Source organism: Salvelinus fontinalis, chromosome 15, assembly GCF_029448725.1.
Source record: "Salvelinus fontinalis isolate EN_2023a chromosome 15, ASM2944872v1, whole genome shotgun sequence".
NCBI classification, from domain to species: Eukaryota; Metazoa; Chordata; class Actinopteri; order Salmoniformes; family Salmonidae; genus Salvelinus; species Salvelinus fontinalis.
Genome location: NC_074679.1, coordinates 12,153,606 through 12,173,974, shown reverse-complemented (window position 1 = coordinate 12,173,974; position 20,369 = coordinate 12,153,606). Strand labels below are relative to the sequence as shown.

Here is a 20,369-nt window from a genome sequence, read left to right as displayed (position 1 = left end):
ATGTATATTTGATATGAAAGATTACATTAAAAAGCTGTAGGTAAAGGTCATAGTTTTCCATAGGTGGTCAAGCAGTTGCCTTTTTTATAAGTTCAAACTGTTTTTGTCTATGCTAGTGTAAATGTTCATTCCTCATCAGACACCAGGCAAAGTTTTAGAAATGTCTCACAGCTCATCGAATGTCTCTCAACTGCTAGTGACAGAGTTTATGCTCTGCTGTTCACATTTCTGCCCAAAACACTGCAAAAGTAATATATTGGGAAACAGATTTCAAAAGCTAAATTAAGGCATGTTAATTAAAAACTTCTGCTCTCTCCCAATATCTTTTGTTCTTTGTGCATTACTAATACATTCAAGGGGTTTCAAAGTCATTAAATTGATTACATTTTAGACTGACAAATTTCCCCTTTTCCACATGACACACAAAATCATTAAATTATTCATATTCAGTTGCTGAAAACGGTGTAAAAAGCTAAAAATGAATCCAATTTCACAACTACTCATTCCGCAGACAGGGGCAAGTGATTGGACGTAAAAATTACTTTTTGAACATTATGCCAGTCAAGGCCATTTGGTTCACAGTCAATCTTTCCAACCTTCCAACCTGGAGCTAATGAATAAATCTGAACCTGTGAATCAGTGGCCTGCAAGGCGTGAAAGAAAATTACAATATGCACAAACCCTCTGGGTGTGTTTGGATAATTATTTTAACTGTCGTGACCTGTGTATGCACTGAGTTTACAAAACATTACGAACACTTTCCTAATATTAAGTTGCACACCCCCCACCCTCCCCACACCCTTTTGCCCTCAGAACACCCTCAATTTGTCGGGGCATGGACTCTACAAGGTGTCAAAAGCGTTACACAGGGATGCTGGCCCAAGTTGATTCCAATGCCTCTCACAGTTGTTGGCTGGATTTCCTTTGTGTGGTGGACCATTCTTAATACACATGGGAAACTGTTGAGCGTGAAAAACCCAGCAGCTTTGCAGTTCTTGACACAAACCGGTGCTCTTGGCACTTACTAACACCACGTTCAAAGGCACATACAGTACATGTACACTCTGAATGGCACACATACACAATTCATGTCTCAATTGTCTCAAGGCTTAAAAATCCTTCTTTAAACTGTCTCCTCCCCTTCATTTACACCGATTGAAGCGGATTTAACAAGTGAAATCAATAAGGGATCATAGCTTTCACCTGGATTCACCTGGTCAGTCTATGTAATGTTTTGTACACTCAGTGTATATTACCTGACAGGTAAAACTGTAAGCTCAGTTTGAACAACTCCAAGGGACTTCTTGGCATTGCACTAGATTTGCTTTAGTTTGGGTTATGATGTACAGTATTGTATGTGGCGGCAACATAGTTAGATATTTCATATGATGTGCCTCTCCGCTTACATGACACATATAGTTTGCCCTCCAACATGAAACTAGAGAGACTCAAGACACTCTCCATTTCTCTGCTCACTGTCCTGTATGCTCAGAGCTCTTTCTCTCTGGAGGAGATTCTAACAACATGTTTCAGAACATTCCATCAACCTGTCGGCTCTAGCGATGTCCACAATACTGTGTCTCCTCCCTGGGCTCAGGCCCTGTCGGGAGCACTCTCGCTCTCTAAGCTCTCAGGAGTCTGGGTTACACAGAAATCTGCTACTGTTTACAGTTGTATATCTCCTGTCATCTGCTGTTTAGCCTAAAGTCTGTGATACACTTCCAGTACATGAGGGACTCAGAGACAGTGTATAAGCTGAGTGTAGTCATTGGGAAAACCATTGGTGTCTGCAAAGTGTAACACAGAAGAATATGTCTGAGAGAGATGTATTTGTGTCTGTAGAAGAAAAACATTAAAGGAAAGATTCACCTATTTTGAATGTTAACGGTTTTGGGTGGATTTTTCCTTTAGCTTGGCTGTTTCAAAGAATGGACAGTCTGCTCAAATGGATTGTGGAGATTTTCGGCATAGTGTTATGTGTTATCATGCAGCTCGGTTGAGCAGACCAGCAATATCACCCCTCTGCCAGCATTCACACTGTCTGACACAAGCAGGAAGTGGTGTCTCACCCTGACTCAGGGTGATACATCATGAGACCCAGGCCATTCCTGTTCTGCTGGATGAGGATATAGCAACCTCCTAGACAGGAGCTCAGGGAAGCTCTCTCACTTCATCACTGTCCCTGCTGTCAGAGCCTCATCTCTGGGGTTATTAGCTAAGAGCTGAGTCCTCGGTCTGGAGCAACTTCCCATGCATCTCTCACTCACTTATAGTAGGAAATGCATCACGAAGTTGTCCCCACAGTGAAGGTTCACTGCTTCCCCAATCAAAAGCCCTGGATGAACACAGAGGTTGGCGCTAAACTAAAGGACAGGGCTACCGTACACAGGGCTATCGCAGCCAACCCTGAGGCTACGGTTGAGGACACAAACAAGTACATGAATTCCAGCAACGACCTCCACAGAGCCGTCAGACAAGCAAAAGGACAATATAGGATCACGGTGGAATGAATCCTATTGCACAGGCTCCAACGCCCTCCGCATGTGGTAGAGGCTATAGTCCATTACAGATTACAAAGGAAGACCCAGCTGTGATCCGCTTAACGATGTCTCTCTACCAGACGAACTCAGTGCATTTTATGCACGCTTTGACAAAACAACACCGAGCCCTACACGAGGGCCCCCGCTGACCTAGTGGACTTGTTGAGCTGACTTTCTGAGGCCGTGAGAAAGGTGTTTAATCAGGTCAACACACGTAAGGCCACGGGGCCGGACGATATTCCAGGTCGCGTTCTCAGAGCATGTGCAAAACAGCTGGCAGGCATAGTCACGGTCATTTTCAATCACTCCTTGTCCCAGTCTGTAACCTCCATGTCTCAAGCTGACCACAAACATTCCTGTTCCCAAGAACTCTAAGGCTACCTGCCACAATGAATACCGCCCTGTAGCACTCACATCTGTAATCATTAAGTGCTTTGAAAGACTCGTTATGGCACACACATTCTACATCATCACAGACACCCTAGACCCACTCCAATTTGCATACCGTCTCAACAGATCCATGGACGATACAATTTCAATTGCACTCCACACTGCCCTCACCCACCTACATAATAGAAATACCTATGTGAGAACGCTGTTCATTGAATACAGCTCTGCATTCAACACCATAGTCCCCTCCAATCTCGTCACCAAGCTTGGGACACTGGGACTGAATACCTCCCTCTGCCGCTAGATCCTGGACTTCCTAAAGAGCCGACCCCAGGTGGTGAGGGTAGGCAACATTACCTCCGCCATGCTGACTCTCAACACGGGGGCCCCACAGGGGTGTGTGCTTAGTCCCCATCCACATCAATGGGGCTGTCCACACACATGCGCACAGTCGCGAAGAAAGCGCGATAGCGCCTCTTCCCCCTCAGGAGGTTGAGAAACTTTGGCACGGGCCCTTAAATCCTCAAAGTCCTACAGCTGCACCATTGAGAGCTTCTTGATTCTGAGGTATTACATTTGCACTGCCTGAGCGAGCGCTTATGAGGTGAACTAGAACTAGAACTGCCTGTGTCCTCTGTCCTCTACGACCGCTACGAGGTAAAATAGAGCCAAGCAATCAGCATAGCAACGGACGCTTTGGTTCATTACGTAGACCGGTCAGAATTGTGCAAGTTCTAGCAGCAGCCCTGGCAATGGAAACTAGAGCTCATCAAATCCCATTGTGACGCGGCGGGGTACACTATTTGGCAGGGGGACACTATTTGGCATGCCAGGCCCTCAAATCCTCAGAAAGTAATACAGCTGCACCATTGAGAGCATCATCACTGGCTTTATCACTGCTTGGTATGGCAACTGCACCGCCCTCGATCGCATGACGACCCTGGAACTGACCCTGTATATAGCTACTGACCCTGGAACTGACCCTGTATATAGCTACTGACCCTGGAACTGACCCTGTATATAGCTATTTCACTGCACGTAACAATAAAAACTTGAAACTTGGTAATATAACTACCTTTGTTTTTGTTATATTTTTTATTGTGTTTACCTCTCCTTCTTGTGTGGTTGCCTAGAAAAAAGGGGGGACTCAACTAACCCTTTGGCTCAACTTACCCCACCCTCCCCTACGGTAAGAGGCGCTATTAAATCACCACTAGTTGAAGTATATACTGGTGCTTCTATAACCATCACACTTCTATGGCTATATATATCTCACAAAGTACTGCAAAGAACTTCTACCAGTGTGTCAAGTGCAACAGCTGTTTATAAAAGTTACCTCAGATCTACTCTGTTTACAGCCCATTGCTGAGATGCCCAGGAATGCGGACATAGACAATTGACAATGTGGGACTTCTTGATCTGTCAACTTAACAGATAATACCATATAGGTCATTTTGATGTCATGAATCAATAAGCCAAACATTTCTATGGACTCTTCCAGCCCCAGAGAAGAAGAAAAAGCAGCAGCAGAAGAAGAAAAGTGTGGGGCTTTGTGGAGTCAAGAAATCTAAGTCAAGAGTGTCTGGAGACCCGAGATGACTAAAATGTGTGCTGCTGACCAAACCTGTTTCCATCTCTTTAAACCCTCACCCAAACCCATCCCATCCCACTCCACCAAGTTTCACATGAACTCTTTCTAATAAACATAATCTACTAGGTAGAGGGTAAATTCACAAATTGTTATTTCAGATTAATTGAATATGTGGTTTTACTCCAAATCAAATCAAATCAAAAGCAAATCAGATTAAATTTGTCACATGCGCCGAATACAACAGGTTACCGTGAAATGCTTACTACAAGCCTTTATTAATCAACAATGCAGTTTTAAGAAAAATAAGAGTTAAGAAAAAGATTTACTAAATAAACTAAAGAAAAAATAAAAGAGTAACAATAATGAGGCTGTGTACAGGGGGTACCGGTACAGAGTCAATGTGTGGGGGTACAGGTTAGTCGAGGTAATTGAGGTAATATGTACATGTAGGTAGGGGTAAAGTGACTATGCATAGATAATAAACAGCAGGTTTATTGTCATCCAGTGATGAAAGGAACGTTCACATAGAATAAGGAGATATTGCAAATGTTGGTCATCGACAATGTCTACAGGAAGTTGAAAAAAAAGTCCAGTTCTTTTGCTTTTCATTTAAATGTGTCAAAAATCAAAATCTATTTTCAGGTGTTTGTATTGGTCGTTTTCAGGGACATACCTGTCCTCCTAATCTAGTCAAATCTGTGTGTGATTCACTGCATCAGGTTTCATTATACGATGTGTCATAGCTGGAGCAGTCGCCTTATTAAAGTGCTCAGCAGGTGGTTCAGTCCTAGCATGCATCGATGTTGTGGCGTTGCGCCACACTCTATGTCATCTTCCACACTGTTTCGCAAAGTATCAGCCTGCCCACTAGTTTTATATTGTATCACATCAAGGAACATGTTTTGACACCCTCAAGCCTCCTTTGTCTGAGATCCCCATGATGAATTGTATCAAGTGGGATCAAACAGCACTGTTTTACAGAGTGATGGCAGTGAATGTATTGATCGTTATGTAAGTCACATGCCAACTAAAACTGCAGGGAGCACATGAGACAGAAATTACTCCCACAAAATGATCATGTGTGGTGTTGATCACACATTGTAAGTGGGAGCAGTTTAGTCAGATGAAAGTCTTCACTCGCTTCGTGTTACTATGACATTGTCACGTTGCATTAATTTGCTTGTTTCTGTATGAAGATGGAAAGAGTATATTTCTGCTACACACTTGTTACCAGGGTTGGAATGAATGGATTGAAATGGAATTGACCCCAACTCTGCTTGTTAGACATACTACCCCGATGTACAGTTATAACCTGTCAAAATGTTGTGATTTGGGGACACCTCATGATGACACGAGGTGATTTACACAAAGATACACTGAGTATATTACTGATGTTCTTCAGGGTATGTGAGATAGCAGTAATGCTGTACAGTATGACACTAATAACAGAATCACTTTCTCACTGCTGGCATGTAACAACATTTGTGCCATTTCTACCTCTCTGAGGCAAATGTGGCTTCTCCATTACTGAGGGACAAGAGAAATAGACTACTAACCTATGTAGGAAAAGCAATGATCCTTTAGCTAATTATCTTAAATAGCAATAGTACTCTTCTGCTGGTATAGGAAAAAGGGATAAGGAAACGGATGTAGTGCCATGTCGCAGGGGGTTTCTACGGCACCCTCTGGGAGGCTCAGATTAATCCTAGGAATGACACGACCCTTAAGCATATCGTGGTGACTATACTGTCACTTCAGCCAAATTGTAGGGACAAGGAATACCCCATACCTATGTGTTATGTCGAGTGTAACAACTGACAGAGAACTCCCTGTGATTTCAACTTTGTAATGCATTTATAGCTACTGAAAACATCAACCAGGAATATTTAACCTTTATTTAACTAGGCAAGTCAGTTAAGAACAAATTCTTATTTACTATGATGGCCTTTATAGAACTATAGTTTGCACAAAGTCATGACTATTATCATAATGGCATTCATTTGATCAGACAAAGCAGGCTCAGAATGCTGCTCTGAGCGAAAAGCCAGAGTTGGTTGTTCAGTCCAGGGCCCACAGAAGTAGGTCATGACTGACAAACACCTCTAATTAGCCTAATGAAGCCAGTGGCTCAGGTTGAGTCACATAATTGGTCTCTGAAGTGGATGATGAGACTGGATGGTCGATCATGCGTAGGTTTTAGGGCAGAAAAAATGTATGAGTGCTAGATGGATCCTTGAAATGAGCTTATTCAACCCATTGCTCGTAATTATTGCATGATAGAATTACCTCATAATCTAAAAGACGTGTTTTTCTTAGGTCCAGGTCACAGATTTAACAGTATTCCTCCTCTCCCTCTTCCTCCTCCTCACTTTCCTCTCCCCCTCAATCAATCAAATGTATTAATGAAGCCCTTTTTACATCAGCCGATGTCACAAAGTGCTATACAGAAACCCTAAAACCCCAAACAGAAAGCAATGCAGATGTAGAATCACGCTGGCTAGGAAAAACTCCATAGAAAGGCAGGAACCTAGGAAGAAACCTAGAGAGGAACCAGGCTCTGGGGGGTGGCCAGTCCTCTTCTAGCTGTGTCGGGTGGAGATTATAACAGAACATGGCCAAGATGTTCAAACATTCATAGATGACCAGCAGGGCCAAATAATAATAATCACAGGGGTTGTAGAGGGTGCAACAGGTCAGCACCTCAGGAGTAAATGTCAGTTGGCTTTTCATAGCCGATCATTCAGAGTTAGAGACAGCAGGTGCGGTAGAAAGAGAGAGTCGAAAACAGCAGGTCCGGTGAACAGGTCAGGGTTCCATAGTCGCAGGCAGAACAGTTGAAACTGGAGCAGCAGCACGACCAGGTGGACTGAGGCATGGTACTAGGGCTCAGGTCTTCCGAGAGAAAGAAAGAGAGAGAATTAGAGGAAGCATACTTAAATTCACACAGGACACCGGATAAGACAGGAGAAATACTCCAGATTAAACAGACTGACCCTAGCCCCCCGAACACATAAACTATTGCAGCATAAATACTGGAGGCTGAGACAGGAGAGGTCGGGAGACACTATGGCCCCATCCGACAATACCCCCGGAGAGGGCCGACCAGGCAGGATATTACCCCACCCACATAAAGGACATCTTCAACCACCAATTTACTACCCTGAGACAAGGCCGAGTATAGCCCACAAAGATCTCCTCCACGGCACGAACTCGAGGGGGGTGCCTCCCTCCTTCCACCATCTTCCTCCTCCTTTCCTTCTTCCCCCTTCCTCCATCTTCCTCCTCCTCTCCTCCCCCCTCCCCCTTTCTCCCTCTCCCTCTTTACTCCCTCCCTCTCCCTCCTTCCTCCCTCTCCCTCCTTACTCCCCCTCCTTCCTCCCCCTCCTCCCTCTCCCTCCTTCCTCCCTCTCTGTCCTTCCTCCCTCTCCTCCCTCTCCCTCCTTACTCCCTCTCCTCCCTCTCCCTCCTTACTCCCCATCCTCCCTCTCCCTCCCTCCTTCCTCCCTCTCCCTCTCCTCCCTCTCCCTCCTTACTCCCTCTGCCTCCCTCTCCCTCCTTACTTCCTCTTCCTCCCTCTCCCTCCTTACTCCCTCTCCTCCCTCTCCCTCCTTACTCCCCCTCCTCCCTCTCCCTCCCTCCTTCCTCCCTCTCCTCCCTCTCCCTCCTTACTCCCTCTCCCTCTCCCTCTCCCTCTCCCTCTCCCTCTCCTCCCTCTCCCTCCTTACTCCCTCTGCCTCCCTCTCCCTCCTTACTTCCTCTTCCTCCCTCTCCCTCCTTACTCCCTCTCCCTCCTTACTTCCTCTTCCTCCATCTGAAAACGATGTTAATGATGTTATTTAAGACACAGTGCTGATTAGTTGTTTTACAATATGATAAGTATACCCCCATCGTTTCAACAACTTCTTTGCCCAACTTGTTTACCCAAATTGTTTACCCATTTGCTTTCATTTGGCCAAAATGTCTCAAAGATAACAATTCTCTGGTGAAACATAACTCATGATGTGCACGCTGCTTAGGACCGAACATCACCGTCCATAGACTGTGCCTGTCTCTGTCACCTCTTCTGTCAGCCCAGGGAGATAATATCTGTTTGGTGTGCACAGAGAGATTAATTGTAATGTGAGACCACAAAATTAATAATAAATGTTTCGCTGTGGGCTTTTTTAAATATTGTGCATAGAAGCTCCCAGTCCCCTGTCGACATTCTCACCGTACAGATATGTAGTGGTAGGATTATTTTCCTCCCCTTGTCCCCTGGCCTTCCACAAGCAACCTGCCACTGGAACCATTAGCCTACTAGCTAAAGACAAGCGTTTTCATGGCAATAATCATCAATCATCTTTTGTCCTGTGCTGCCTGTTTCCAATTGTCGTACAAAGGAAATGAGTCCAATACAAATAGGATAGCTAATGATATACATAGAATGGGTGTCAGAGGCAACATTGACTTTTATATCCTCCATTGAGTCCTTTGAAACCGTCCTCCTAAGGCATCCATATTTGGGCTATGAAGACAATAAAGTGTTTTTTTATGTTTACGTCAACATTTTCTCATAACTAATAATAAATGGAAACATTTCCAGCTCTATCACCCTATAATCCATTTAAGACAGAAAATATCTGCAGGTACATTGAGATGCACCAAGAAAATTATGCAGGTTAACATTATAACTTGTGAATCTTGTTCTGGAGCCAGCTCTGCAGAGTGGTCACTAGCTGGCACAGAAACCAAGTCATAAAACCTGATTTTAAACCTAACCCTAACCACATTGCTAACCCTAATGCCTAACCCTAATCTTAAATTAAGACTAAAAAGCAATTTTACAATTTTCAGCTGGCCCAACTAATGGAAATCTTTCAGTTCTGCCTCCAGGACAAGACTCATCCCCAGGGCCGGTTCCAAGCATAACCAACATAAGCAGTTGCTTAGGGCCCCCTGGCTGCTGCAGAGCCCCTGGCAGCTAGAGGTTTAACCAGGTGCAATTTCCATATTTATATATTTTTCTCTTGTTATGTCAGTCATTCAATGAGCTGTGTCAGCTAACAATTTTTAGATTGGTAGTTAGCTGACTAGATTATCTAAACTTGCAGTAATCATGGCCGAATACCTACCGGGCTTGCAGGGCACGTGTCCAGGGGCCCCGACCTCCAGGGAACTCATACATTTTGTTAGTCAGCTATCATATTAACATGGCATAAGTCAGTACAAAATGTGTAGAATTGCAGGAAACGTCTCTTTACCCCATGTAAAAATGGGTAGAATTAGCTGTAAAACTGCAGATTTTTTTCTCTCTGCCTCATGGCAAAATTTATAGAATTGCATGAAATCTGATAAACAATTTCATCGTTTTCTCTCCGCCCCATGGCAAAAAGAGTAGAATTGCTGAAAAATTGCTTTAAAACTGCAATATTTTCTCTACCCCTCCCCATGGCAAAATGTGTAGAATTGCAGGAAATTAACATTTTTCTCTCAACTGTCAAAACACTGAAATGTTTTGGCGTGAGGTGGGGGGCCCCCCACCCAAATCTTGCTTAGGGCCACCAAAAGGCTAGAGCCCGGCCCTGTTCGTCCCAATAAACGTTCACCTAACAAATGTACTCTGCTCATCCCAATAAACTTCAACCTGCCAAATTTACGGTCAGCCACGAAATACCTGAGACGGGAAAGAGTGTTGTGCCCCTGGAAATATACAATATCACTCACTAACACTGGAAAACAATGGAAAATGAATACCTCACAGATCACTCAGAACTTGCACACATCAAAAACAGCAAACGTCTCACATCTAACCATGTCTACAACGGAGGCTATTTGTGTGGTATGATAGCTTTTCTATTGAAGAAATGGCACTTGTTGTCATGACAGCCATCTGAATGAGCCCTTTGTAATTTGGGAGCATCACAGAAAGCACTCTGTCTGTTTGAAGTCCCTCTGCATGTTGGTGCTTTTTCTTTGTTGATGACACCTCAAATGATGGCCATAATTGAGCTAGATGGAAAGACTGGCATGTTGTGTCTCATAATGTTTCAAATGACGGGAGAGAGCACGTTTCATCAACACTGTTACTCCACTCTTTCTCTATGTCTAATAGGCTTATACATGAAGCAAAAAAAGACAAGCAGAAACTATAAATTAATGCATTCCTACATTCATAACACCTGACCTTTTACAGTCTAAAAATACAGAGACATGGAACAGAGGATACTTAATGGACCTGATAAAGTGTTTTGATTACATTATCATTATCATTATCATTATCATCATCTGAATACAGTGTTGCCTTTGGACACATTTTATGTGCCAGTCCAAGAGTAAGTGCTGAATTCCACCTTTGCTGTGTTGGAGAGGTCACAAAATAGCATGTTATTATCCCTAAAATATGTTTGTAATTTGGTGCGGGAGGTATTTGGGTTGCATGGAGGTGGAAGTAATTTTGCAGCTGCGCAACACATAGAGGAACTACTCCAGTCTTCACATATTATTTCATTATTTTTATGGGTGAAATGTGAGAAAAGGCACACAAAACACACAAACAATACTAGCAAAAATAGCCACCATAACAAAATACATAAAACCCTGTGTAAACATAGACTGGTCCAGCAGGACCTGTATGACCATGGTAGAGCCAGAGTCACTCTAATTTCCTTAATTGACTTCTTCATTGCAAAGTCCTCCTCAGACTGAATCCACATGGGGCCCGATTCCGACCCGAGTTAAGCATGCATAAATGGAACATTATTCCTTTTTTTATGCACTTTTCTCTCTATGCGTATTCTGACCTTGAACTTAAGCAGGAGAATAGCATGCTATTCATTTTGGGTGGAGATGGAATAAATGAAGCAGAGGTGGAGGTGTGTCTACAGATAAACCATATTCTGACCTTGACTTAATTCCCTCATAATTCCACCACCATTACACATGAGGAAACCATGAATAAAGCGGAAAAATCATCTACTTTGGTGCTAATTCTATCTGAAGAAACATTCTGCATGCACTGCAATTTACCACTTGATAAGACCTATGGATAAGAGCTAGGTAAAGGAGCAATCCTTTTGGATAAGGAAAATGTAAATTATAAATGACACTTGTTGAGATATAATTTACCTTATAATCGCTGGAGACAACTGTGAAACCATCCATATAGCAGCATAACTGAAGCATATCAACACAGTAAGGTTTATGAAATGACATATGCAGATATTAAATTGTTTGGCCTTTTAACTAGCAGGGATAGGCACTCTGGATTGTCTTAATTATAAGCTACCCTGACTGTCTCTGTTTCTTATTTCTATCATGATTCATTTTAGCCCCTCTCAGCATCGACCATCAGTAGGCCTAATAACAACACATTTTCAACGGCCAATTTACTGTTAGTTCCCTTCATTTGGAATAGCCAACATTATCATTCCATTTAATTCCATTGTTTCTTTAACCTGAATATGCTTCCTCTGTAAACGCAGTCACGGCCATGTGGTTGTTGCTGAGGATCATTAGTAACAGTTGATAATATAAAAAAAGACATGTAGGCTAATGAATAAATCGTTATGGAGCCTAGCGCAGACCAAGCCGCAACCCGACACATAATACAATACTTGGCTGTGTCATCACACAGTTCCATGGTTAGTGCAGGCAATATATGAGGGTATAGCCTACACTATTCTATTATAATTCTATGAACACTAATCTTCCAACATTACCATGGGGGGTTAAATAACTGAATGTGACAAGTGAATCTAAGTGACTCAAACCGCCGTAAAGGCTTTCCAAACCAGTTTTTATGATTCATAAATACTTTCCTAACCCTAAATAATCTACAAGATTACAGAGTATTTTAAAACCTACAAATTGGTGCTGAAAAGGAGACAGATGTCTTTCTTTCATTGATCCCTACCTAATATTCTGAACCTGTTTCATTGATATATTCTATTCAGTCTGTCTTCAAAATTCAAACTAAAAAGTACACCATATTTAAAGGGATGGCTTAAGATAAATGTACTAAAAACCCTACTGAAGGATAAATATGTTGGCCAGCATGTGGGAGGGTTTTCAGCAGTTGAATTAAATTGATTCAGAGCGCCAAGGAAACCACGCCTGCAAAGCCCTTTATGCACCTTCATAAGGTAAGTCTGAATACCAACTACTGAGAAGTCTGTAGGAAAGGCGTGAATAAGGAAAGGCATCATTTCCTAAATCGGAATTGGGCACATGATGATGGGCAGCTGACTCAAGTAACCCATTTACCAGAGACATAGCCTATTCTCTGCTATTGTCCCACTACACACCTCACCCACCTTCATTTGACACCTCTGCAGCTCCTACTATTTCTATACACTGGCAAGATATACAAGGCATTTCATCCTATGCTACATGTGGTTAAATATAATAAAATTGGCTGGATATTGTTTAACCATTAATGGTTACCTTTCCTTCCAGGCTATTTAGACATCATGCATTTCTGCCAGTCAAAATAAATGGCATACTCTCACATCAGTGACATTTGCATGCATACAATAACATACGTACATCATACATACACACACAGCCTAACCCTGGGAAGCTGGGAGGAGGTCATAATTGCTTATAGGTTGAAGTGAGAGTCTAAACTACAATAGTAATGAAAATACGTCTACGAATTAAATTCTAGTGTTTTAACATTGAATAGAATAATTGTTTCGTTTTCCTGAATCAAGCTGGTCGATGATGATGGGGTGTGGGTTCAAAATGATGGAGTGTCTCGTTACTGAGTGAGCGTGAATGTAGGATGCGACGCGAGCGCACTACACTGGTCCAAGGCGCTGTGGCACCTCGGCGCACGTGACACAGAAGCGCACAAAGCGAATCCTTATAAAAAAAAATATTGCGTAGCTCAGACAGACAGACACATCGCTTTAACTATACAGGGATGCGAGGCTCATTATGACAAATTCACTCTGCTAAAAATAATTAAAAACGACTTGATACACTTTGATTTAAGCAACTGTTGACATCAATAGAATACAATTCCTGAGATTGGATTAGTGGACACACTTCCTCTTGTCTTTATGTCATAAATTAAATCTGGCATATGGACCAAGGCAAATTCTTTGTGCAAAGAATATGAAGGTAAGAACATATTTTTTTTTACTCAAATGGAATGCAAATGTTCCATTAATGCATAATCTATTTCTTTGTTGATTTTGCTGTAACCTTAGTGAGAGTTTATCGAGTCTAATGACTTGCAGCCTCTCCATTACCTTCCTTGTTGTTGGTGTGTTTTACTCATTCAGAAATGGGACAAGGGGCATCGTCACATTGTTGTATAGCCTACATCACTACCAGTACATGTTTTGCTTATCTATAAACATCTGCATGACAACGTTTTATCAAATATTCTCATTAGTCTACTTGTTTTCATTAATAAAAAACATATGTAGGTTATTTTTGTTTTTGTCATTGTCATTTTTCTTAACGAAATGTACAGATCTAGTCCTATTCATGATCAAATGGCAGGGTTATGTGCAGCTTATCTATGTGTTTTACGTTTCGTTAGTCGTATGAACGGGATACGCATGGTATACAACGTCCAACGAAATGCTTACTTGCAGGTTCCCTTTCGACAATGCAAAAACAATAAGAAATAATAAAAGATAAGAATACGAACAAAAAGTAAATAGCTCAGTAGAATAGGATAAACATTTTAGCATACGTATAATTGACTACAGGAAGGCACAAGTTATAGTCCAATATTTACTATTGTATTGGGGATGGGGGGCAGTGTATAAACTGAGCCATATAATAAGAGTCTGAGAGAAAAAAATACTCATGTAAAAATCTATAGATTGATTCTACAAAATCAATTCACTCTTCTCTTGAGAGAATATAACTACCTCCTTTGATGCATCATTCATTTAATCCTTATTGTTTTAACCTAATCCTGTATTACCCCTTAATTAATAGGAAAGATTGACCTACATTGGCTACTTAATGCAATGTTTTTATCCTGGGGGCAGCACAGAAGGTTAGATATGGGTCTCAATCATTTGTCATTGACTGTTAATTCTCTCACTATTGTCTGAGACACATCTGCTGTAGAGTCAGCTGGCTGGTACAGGGATGCCAATAATATCACCCAGCAACATTCCCATATCACCCACAGTTAAAATCCCCCACAGTTAAATACATACACATTTGCCTACCCCCACATCTGTCACAATTAAACTGACCAAATAAAAGAAAGTATTAACGATTTCAAAATGTTCTTGAACTCTCTTTTCTGTCTAGACACGCATCTAATGCTACATCCTTTACCAGTCAGCTGAGTAGCCATGAAGTCTGCTCTGGATGGAATAGCTGACACCACTTTCCGAACAATGACTACTGGTTTGCAGTATCTTGGCTCCAACGATGTGAGCTATGATGACCCATCCATTGATTCTGGCTTCGCCAAGACTGGATTCCACTTACAGAAGACTCACTCTGCCCCACTTAGTAACTCCTTCCCTGTACAAGTACCTGGGGACAAGGAGCTCATCTATAATGGCAACTCCATTTACCCGACCAACTTCTCTGAAATGCTTGGCAATGGGACCCGATGGGAGGGCGGGGGTTCTCTCCAATGCGGGGAGAACATTGTGGACATGGAGTGCTTCATGATTCTGACCCCCAGTCAGCAGTTAGTAGTAGCGGTCATGGCACTCACCCTGGGAACCTTCACAGTGCTTGAGAACCTTATCGTATTGTGTGTGATCCTCCACTCCCACATCTTGCGCTGTCGGCCCTCATACCACTTCATAGGAAGCCTGGCTGTAGCCGACCTTCTGGGCAGTGTCATATTTGTGTACAGTTTCTTGGACTTCCATGTTCTGCACCGGAAGGACAGCCCTAATGTGTTTCTATTTAAACTCAGTGGAGTTATCGCCTCTTTCACTGCCTCTGTGGGCAGTCTCTTTCTCACGGCCATCGACCGCTATATCTCTATCCACAGGCCGATGGCTTACAAGCGGATCGTCACCAAGAACAAGGCTGTCATTGCCTTCTGCATGATGTGGACTATCTCCATCGTCATTGCGATTCTCCCCCTACTGGGCTGGAACTGTAAGCAACTGAACTCGGTGTGCTCAGACATTTTCCCGCTCATCGACGAGAAGTACCTGATGTTCTGGATAGGGATGACCAGTGTGCTGCTTCTGTTCATCATCTACGCCTACATGTTCATCCTGTGGAAGGCCCACCACCACACTGTGCGCATGATGAGCCGCAGCTCCCAGAAGAGCATCATTGTCTACACGGCAGACGGCACCAAGGCGCAAACCATGCGACCTGAGCAGACCCGCATGGACATCCGCCTGGCCAAGACCTTGGTGCTGATCCTGGTGGTCCTCATCATCTGCTGGGGCCCTGTGCTAGCCATCATGGTCTACGACCTCTTCTGGAAGATGAACAACTTTATCAAGACGGTCTTTGCCTTCTGCAGCATGCTTTGCCTGCTCAACTCCACCGTCAACCCCGTCATCTATGCACTGAGGAGTAAGGACCTGCGCCGGGCCTTCCTTAACATCTGCCGGACGTGCAGGGGAACTTCTCAACCACTGGACAACAGCGCCGAGTCTGATTGCCATAGCAGGAGCATCAAAGGCACAGCCTACAAATCCACGGCTAGCTGTGCAAACACCACTGTAAAAGTGGCCAAAGTCACCCTGTCGGTCTCCGCAGAGATGGTCTGAGAAGCTGTCTGCCATCATGTGTCTGTGAAGGTATCGACTGTGAAGAATTAATCTAGAATAGACACTACCCCAATTAGCACTGCCCAGAAATTTTGCCAACCATGAACTTTAAATTGAGCTTTGAAGTCTATGTAGCTGTAGCATAAAATAATGTGGATTATTATACTGAACAAAAATATAAATGCAACATGTAAAGTGTTGGCCCCATGTTTCATGAGCTGAAATAAAAATCCCAGACATTTTCCATACACACAAAAACCTTATTTCTCTCAAGTTTTGTGCACAAATTTGTTTACATCCCTGTTAGTAAGCATTTCTCCATTGCCAAGATGATCCATCCACCTGATAGGTGTGGCATATCAAGAAGCTGATTAAACAGCATGATCATTACACAAGTGCGCCTTGTACTGGCAACAATAAAAGCCCACTCTAAAATGTTCAGTTTTGTCACACAACACAATGCCACAGATGTCTCAAGTTTTGAGGAAGCGTGAAATTGGCATTCTGACTGCAGGAATGTCCACCAGAGCTGTTGCCAATAAGCTGCCTCCAACGTTGTTTTAGAGAATTTGGCAGTACTTCCAACAGCCTCACAACCGCAGACCACGTGTAACCACGCAAGCCCAGGACCACCACATCCGGGTTCTTTGATGGCCACTGGCACGCTGGAGAAGTGTGCTCTTCGCGGATGAATCCCGGTTTCAACTGTACCGGACCGATGGCAGACAGCATGTATGGCGTTGTGTGAGAGAGCGGTTTGCTGATGTCAATGTTGTGAACAGAGTGCCCCATGGTGGCGGTGGGGTTATGGTTAGGGCAGGCATAAACTACGGACAACGAACACAATGGCATTTTATCGAAGGCAATTTCAATGCACAGAGATACCGTGACGAGATCCTGAGGCCCATTGTCATGCCAGTCATCATCACCTCATGTTTCAGCATGATAATGCACGGCCCCATGTCGCAAGGATCTGTACACAATTCCTGGAAGCTGAAAATGTCCCAGTTCTTCCATGGCCTGCATACTCACCAGACATGTCACCCATTGAGCCTGTTTGGGACGCTCTGGATCGACAGCATGTTCAAGTTCCTGCCAATATCCAGCAACTTCGCACAGCCATTGAAGAGGAGTGAGACAACATTCCACAGGACACAATCAACAGCCTGACAAACTCTACGCGAAGGAGATGTGTCGCTCTACATGAGGCAAATGGTGGTCAAAGCAGATACGGACTGGTTTTCGGATCCACACCCCTTCCTTATTTTTAAAGCATCTGTGACCAACAGATGCATATCTGTATTCCCAGTCATGTGAAGTCCATAGATTAGGGCCTAATTTATTTATTTCAATTGACTGATTTACTTATATGACCTGTAACTTAGTAATATCTTTGAAATTGTTGTATGTTGTATTTATATTTTTGTTCAGCGTAATTCAATGTTTTCAGAACCACTTCATAAATTTATTTTCATAGGGAAATAGTGACAATACGCATTGTTAAACTGTACAGTTGTGTGTTTAGTGTCATGCTGATCTGCCCTGACTGTATGGTTTGAGCCGTTAAAATGCTTCTAGGTGAAATTGGCTGCTCTTTCCACTGTAAATTATACTATAAATTAGTACATTGTGATGGTTTGTAGCTCTTGTCATAAAGTATGTTTTGTGAAACTGTCTTGATTGCCTTATTTTTTGAATGATGTATAATTGAGGGTCATGTTATTCCATACAAGAGTAGATAATGTACATCTTTTCAATGATTCACATTATTTCAACTAACGGGGAGACAGATTTCCCCAAAGAAGAACAGCAACCCTAAAGACATGTAATGTATTAAATACATCCCCCCCTCCATCTCTTCATATATGTTAAGTATTTTTCTGTGAATGAACATCTTAATTTCTGTTTTAATTAAATAAAAATATTCAGGAAAGCACCTTGTGAACTTATCTCATGAATCTCCAGAGAGAGAAAAAACATATTGTATTTGTGTAGCTACTCATCTTATTTAAGACCAGACTAATTTAGCAATAAGAAATGTATGTATATCATGTACACAAATGCTTTCATCTGGACACATCAATAGAAAAACAATAGCCATTGTCTTCTATTGCAGCTGTACTTACAGCAAAAATGGCATCATCTACACTACATTGCCAGAAGTATGTGGACAACTGCTCTTCGAACATCTCATTCCAAAATCATGGGTATTAATATTTAGTTGGTCGGGGGGCTCTGCTGCTATAACAGCCTCCACTAGATGTTGGAACATTCCTGAGGGGACTTGCTTCCATTCAGCAATAAGAGCATTAATGAGGTCGGTACTGATGTTGGGCGATTAGGCCTGGCTTGCAGTTGGCGTTACAATTTATCCCAAAGGTGTTCGATGGGGTTGAGGTCAGGACTTTGTGCAGGCCAGTCAAGCTCTTCCACACTGATCTCGACAAACCATTTCTGTATGGACCTCGATTTGTGCATGGTGGCATTGTCTTGCTGAAATAGGAAAGAGCCTTCCCCAAACTGATGCCACAAAGTTGGAAGCACAGAATCATCTAGAATTTTATTGTAGTGTAAAGATTTCCCATCACTGGAACTTAGGGGCCTAGCCCGAACCATGAAAAACAGCCCCAGACCATTATTCCTCTTCCACCAACATTTACAGCTGGCACTATGCATTCGGGCAGGTAGCGTTCTCCTGGCATCCGCCAAACCCAGATACATCCTTTGAACTGTCAGATGGTGAAGCATGATTCATCACTCCAGAGAACGAGAATGGGTTTCCACTGCTCCAGAGTCCAATGGCGGTGAGCGTTACACCACTCCAGCCAACGCTTTGCGCATGGTGATCTTAGGCTTGTGTGTGGAGCTGCTCGGCCATGGAAACCCATTTCATGAAACTCCCGACAAACAGTTATTGTGCTGATGTTGCTTCTGATCCAACCGAGGACAGACAATTTACAGGGGACAGATGATTTTTACACGCTACACGCTTCAGCACTTGGTGGTCCTGTTCTGTGAGCTTGTGTGGCCTACCACTTCTCGTTGTTTCTCCTAGACTTGACCAGGGCAGCTCTAGCAGGGCAGAAATTTGACAAACTGACTTGTTAGAAAGGTGGCATCCTGTGATGGTGCCACGTTGAAAATCACAGAGCTCTTTGATTGTATACACCTGTCAGCAACTGGTGTGGCTGAAATAGCCAAATCCACTAATTTGAAAGGGTGTCCACATACTTTTGTATATATAGTGTTTCACCAAACAAGAACTGCAAATCAACAGAAGATCTCTAAGTAAGTATAGAACCAGAGGAATTGGAATTTTTCAGTTGTCGCTGCTAAGATTAAAATGAGCAAATATTGCATGTATAATTTATTTTGAAAGGTATTGTGGTTTCCCCATTCAAACATCTGTGGGTGGTTTGGTTTCCAAGCTTCTGAATAAAGTCAAATTTTCACAACACTCATAAGGCATGTAGGATAACCCCGAACTGACAAGGTAAAAATCTGTCGTTCTGCCCATGAGTTAACCCACTGTTCCCCGGGCGCCGAAGACTTGGATGTTGATTAAGGCAACCCCGCACCTCTCTGATTCAGAAGGGTTGGGTTAAATGTGGAAGACACATTTCAATTGAAGGCATTCAGTTGTACAACTGACTAGGATCCCCCTTTCCCTTATATCAGATATGGGCTTTGGTGGTAGGTTTTTAAATCTCTGGAGGAGGAGAAAGAAGTGGCAGTGGCACATGGGACGATGTGCCGTGTGATGTGTACTGCTCTCTTGTGGAATCAGAGTATATAGTATGATGGGGCTGGTTGGAAAGGTAAAAACCACAACATTTTTACCCCAAGTGAAAAAACTGTAACAGAAAAGGCAAAAAACGTATAAGTGTAACAATCAATTTTACATTATGGGCCCATGCATTTGCAGAACAAAATAAAGTGGCAAAGGCTAACATAATACATTAATTTCCAAGAATGTAACAATAATGTGAATGAAGAACAGGCCTACTGCTAATGTATATAGATATAGCAGCGCAAAATCATGGCAGCACCAAAAAATTATAGCAGCGAAAAGGATGAAATGTTATTCCGAACCACACAAACTACCAATTCTGTCTTGACTGCACTACAAATCCCACCATCATCAGC

At 42.8% G+C, this 20,369-nt stretch overlaps 1 protein-coding gene across 1 annotated transcript; it reads left to right on the top strand.

Annotated features, from left to right (window-relative positions):
- The first annotated feature begins 13,345 nt into the window (after positions 1-13,345).
- Positions 13,346-17,899, top strand: LOC129811424 (cannabinoid receptor type 1A-like). Its single transcript, XM_055862715.1, has 2 exons — positions 13,346-13,623; positions 14,782-17,899. Exon 2 carries the CDS (start codon positions 14,826-14,828, stop codon positions 16,221-16,223), a length of 1,398 nt encoding a protein of 465 aa, XP_055718690.1. The 5' UTR covers positions 13,346-13,623; positions 14,782-14,825; the 3' UTR covers positions 16,224-17,899.
- The last annotated feature ends 2,470 nt before the right edge of the window (positions 17,900-20,369 follow it).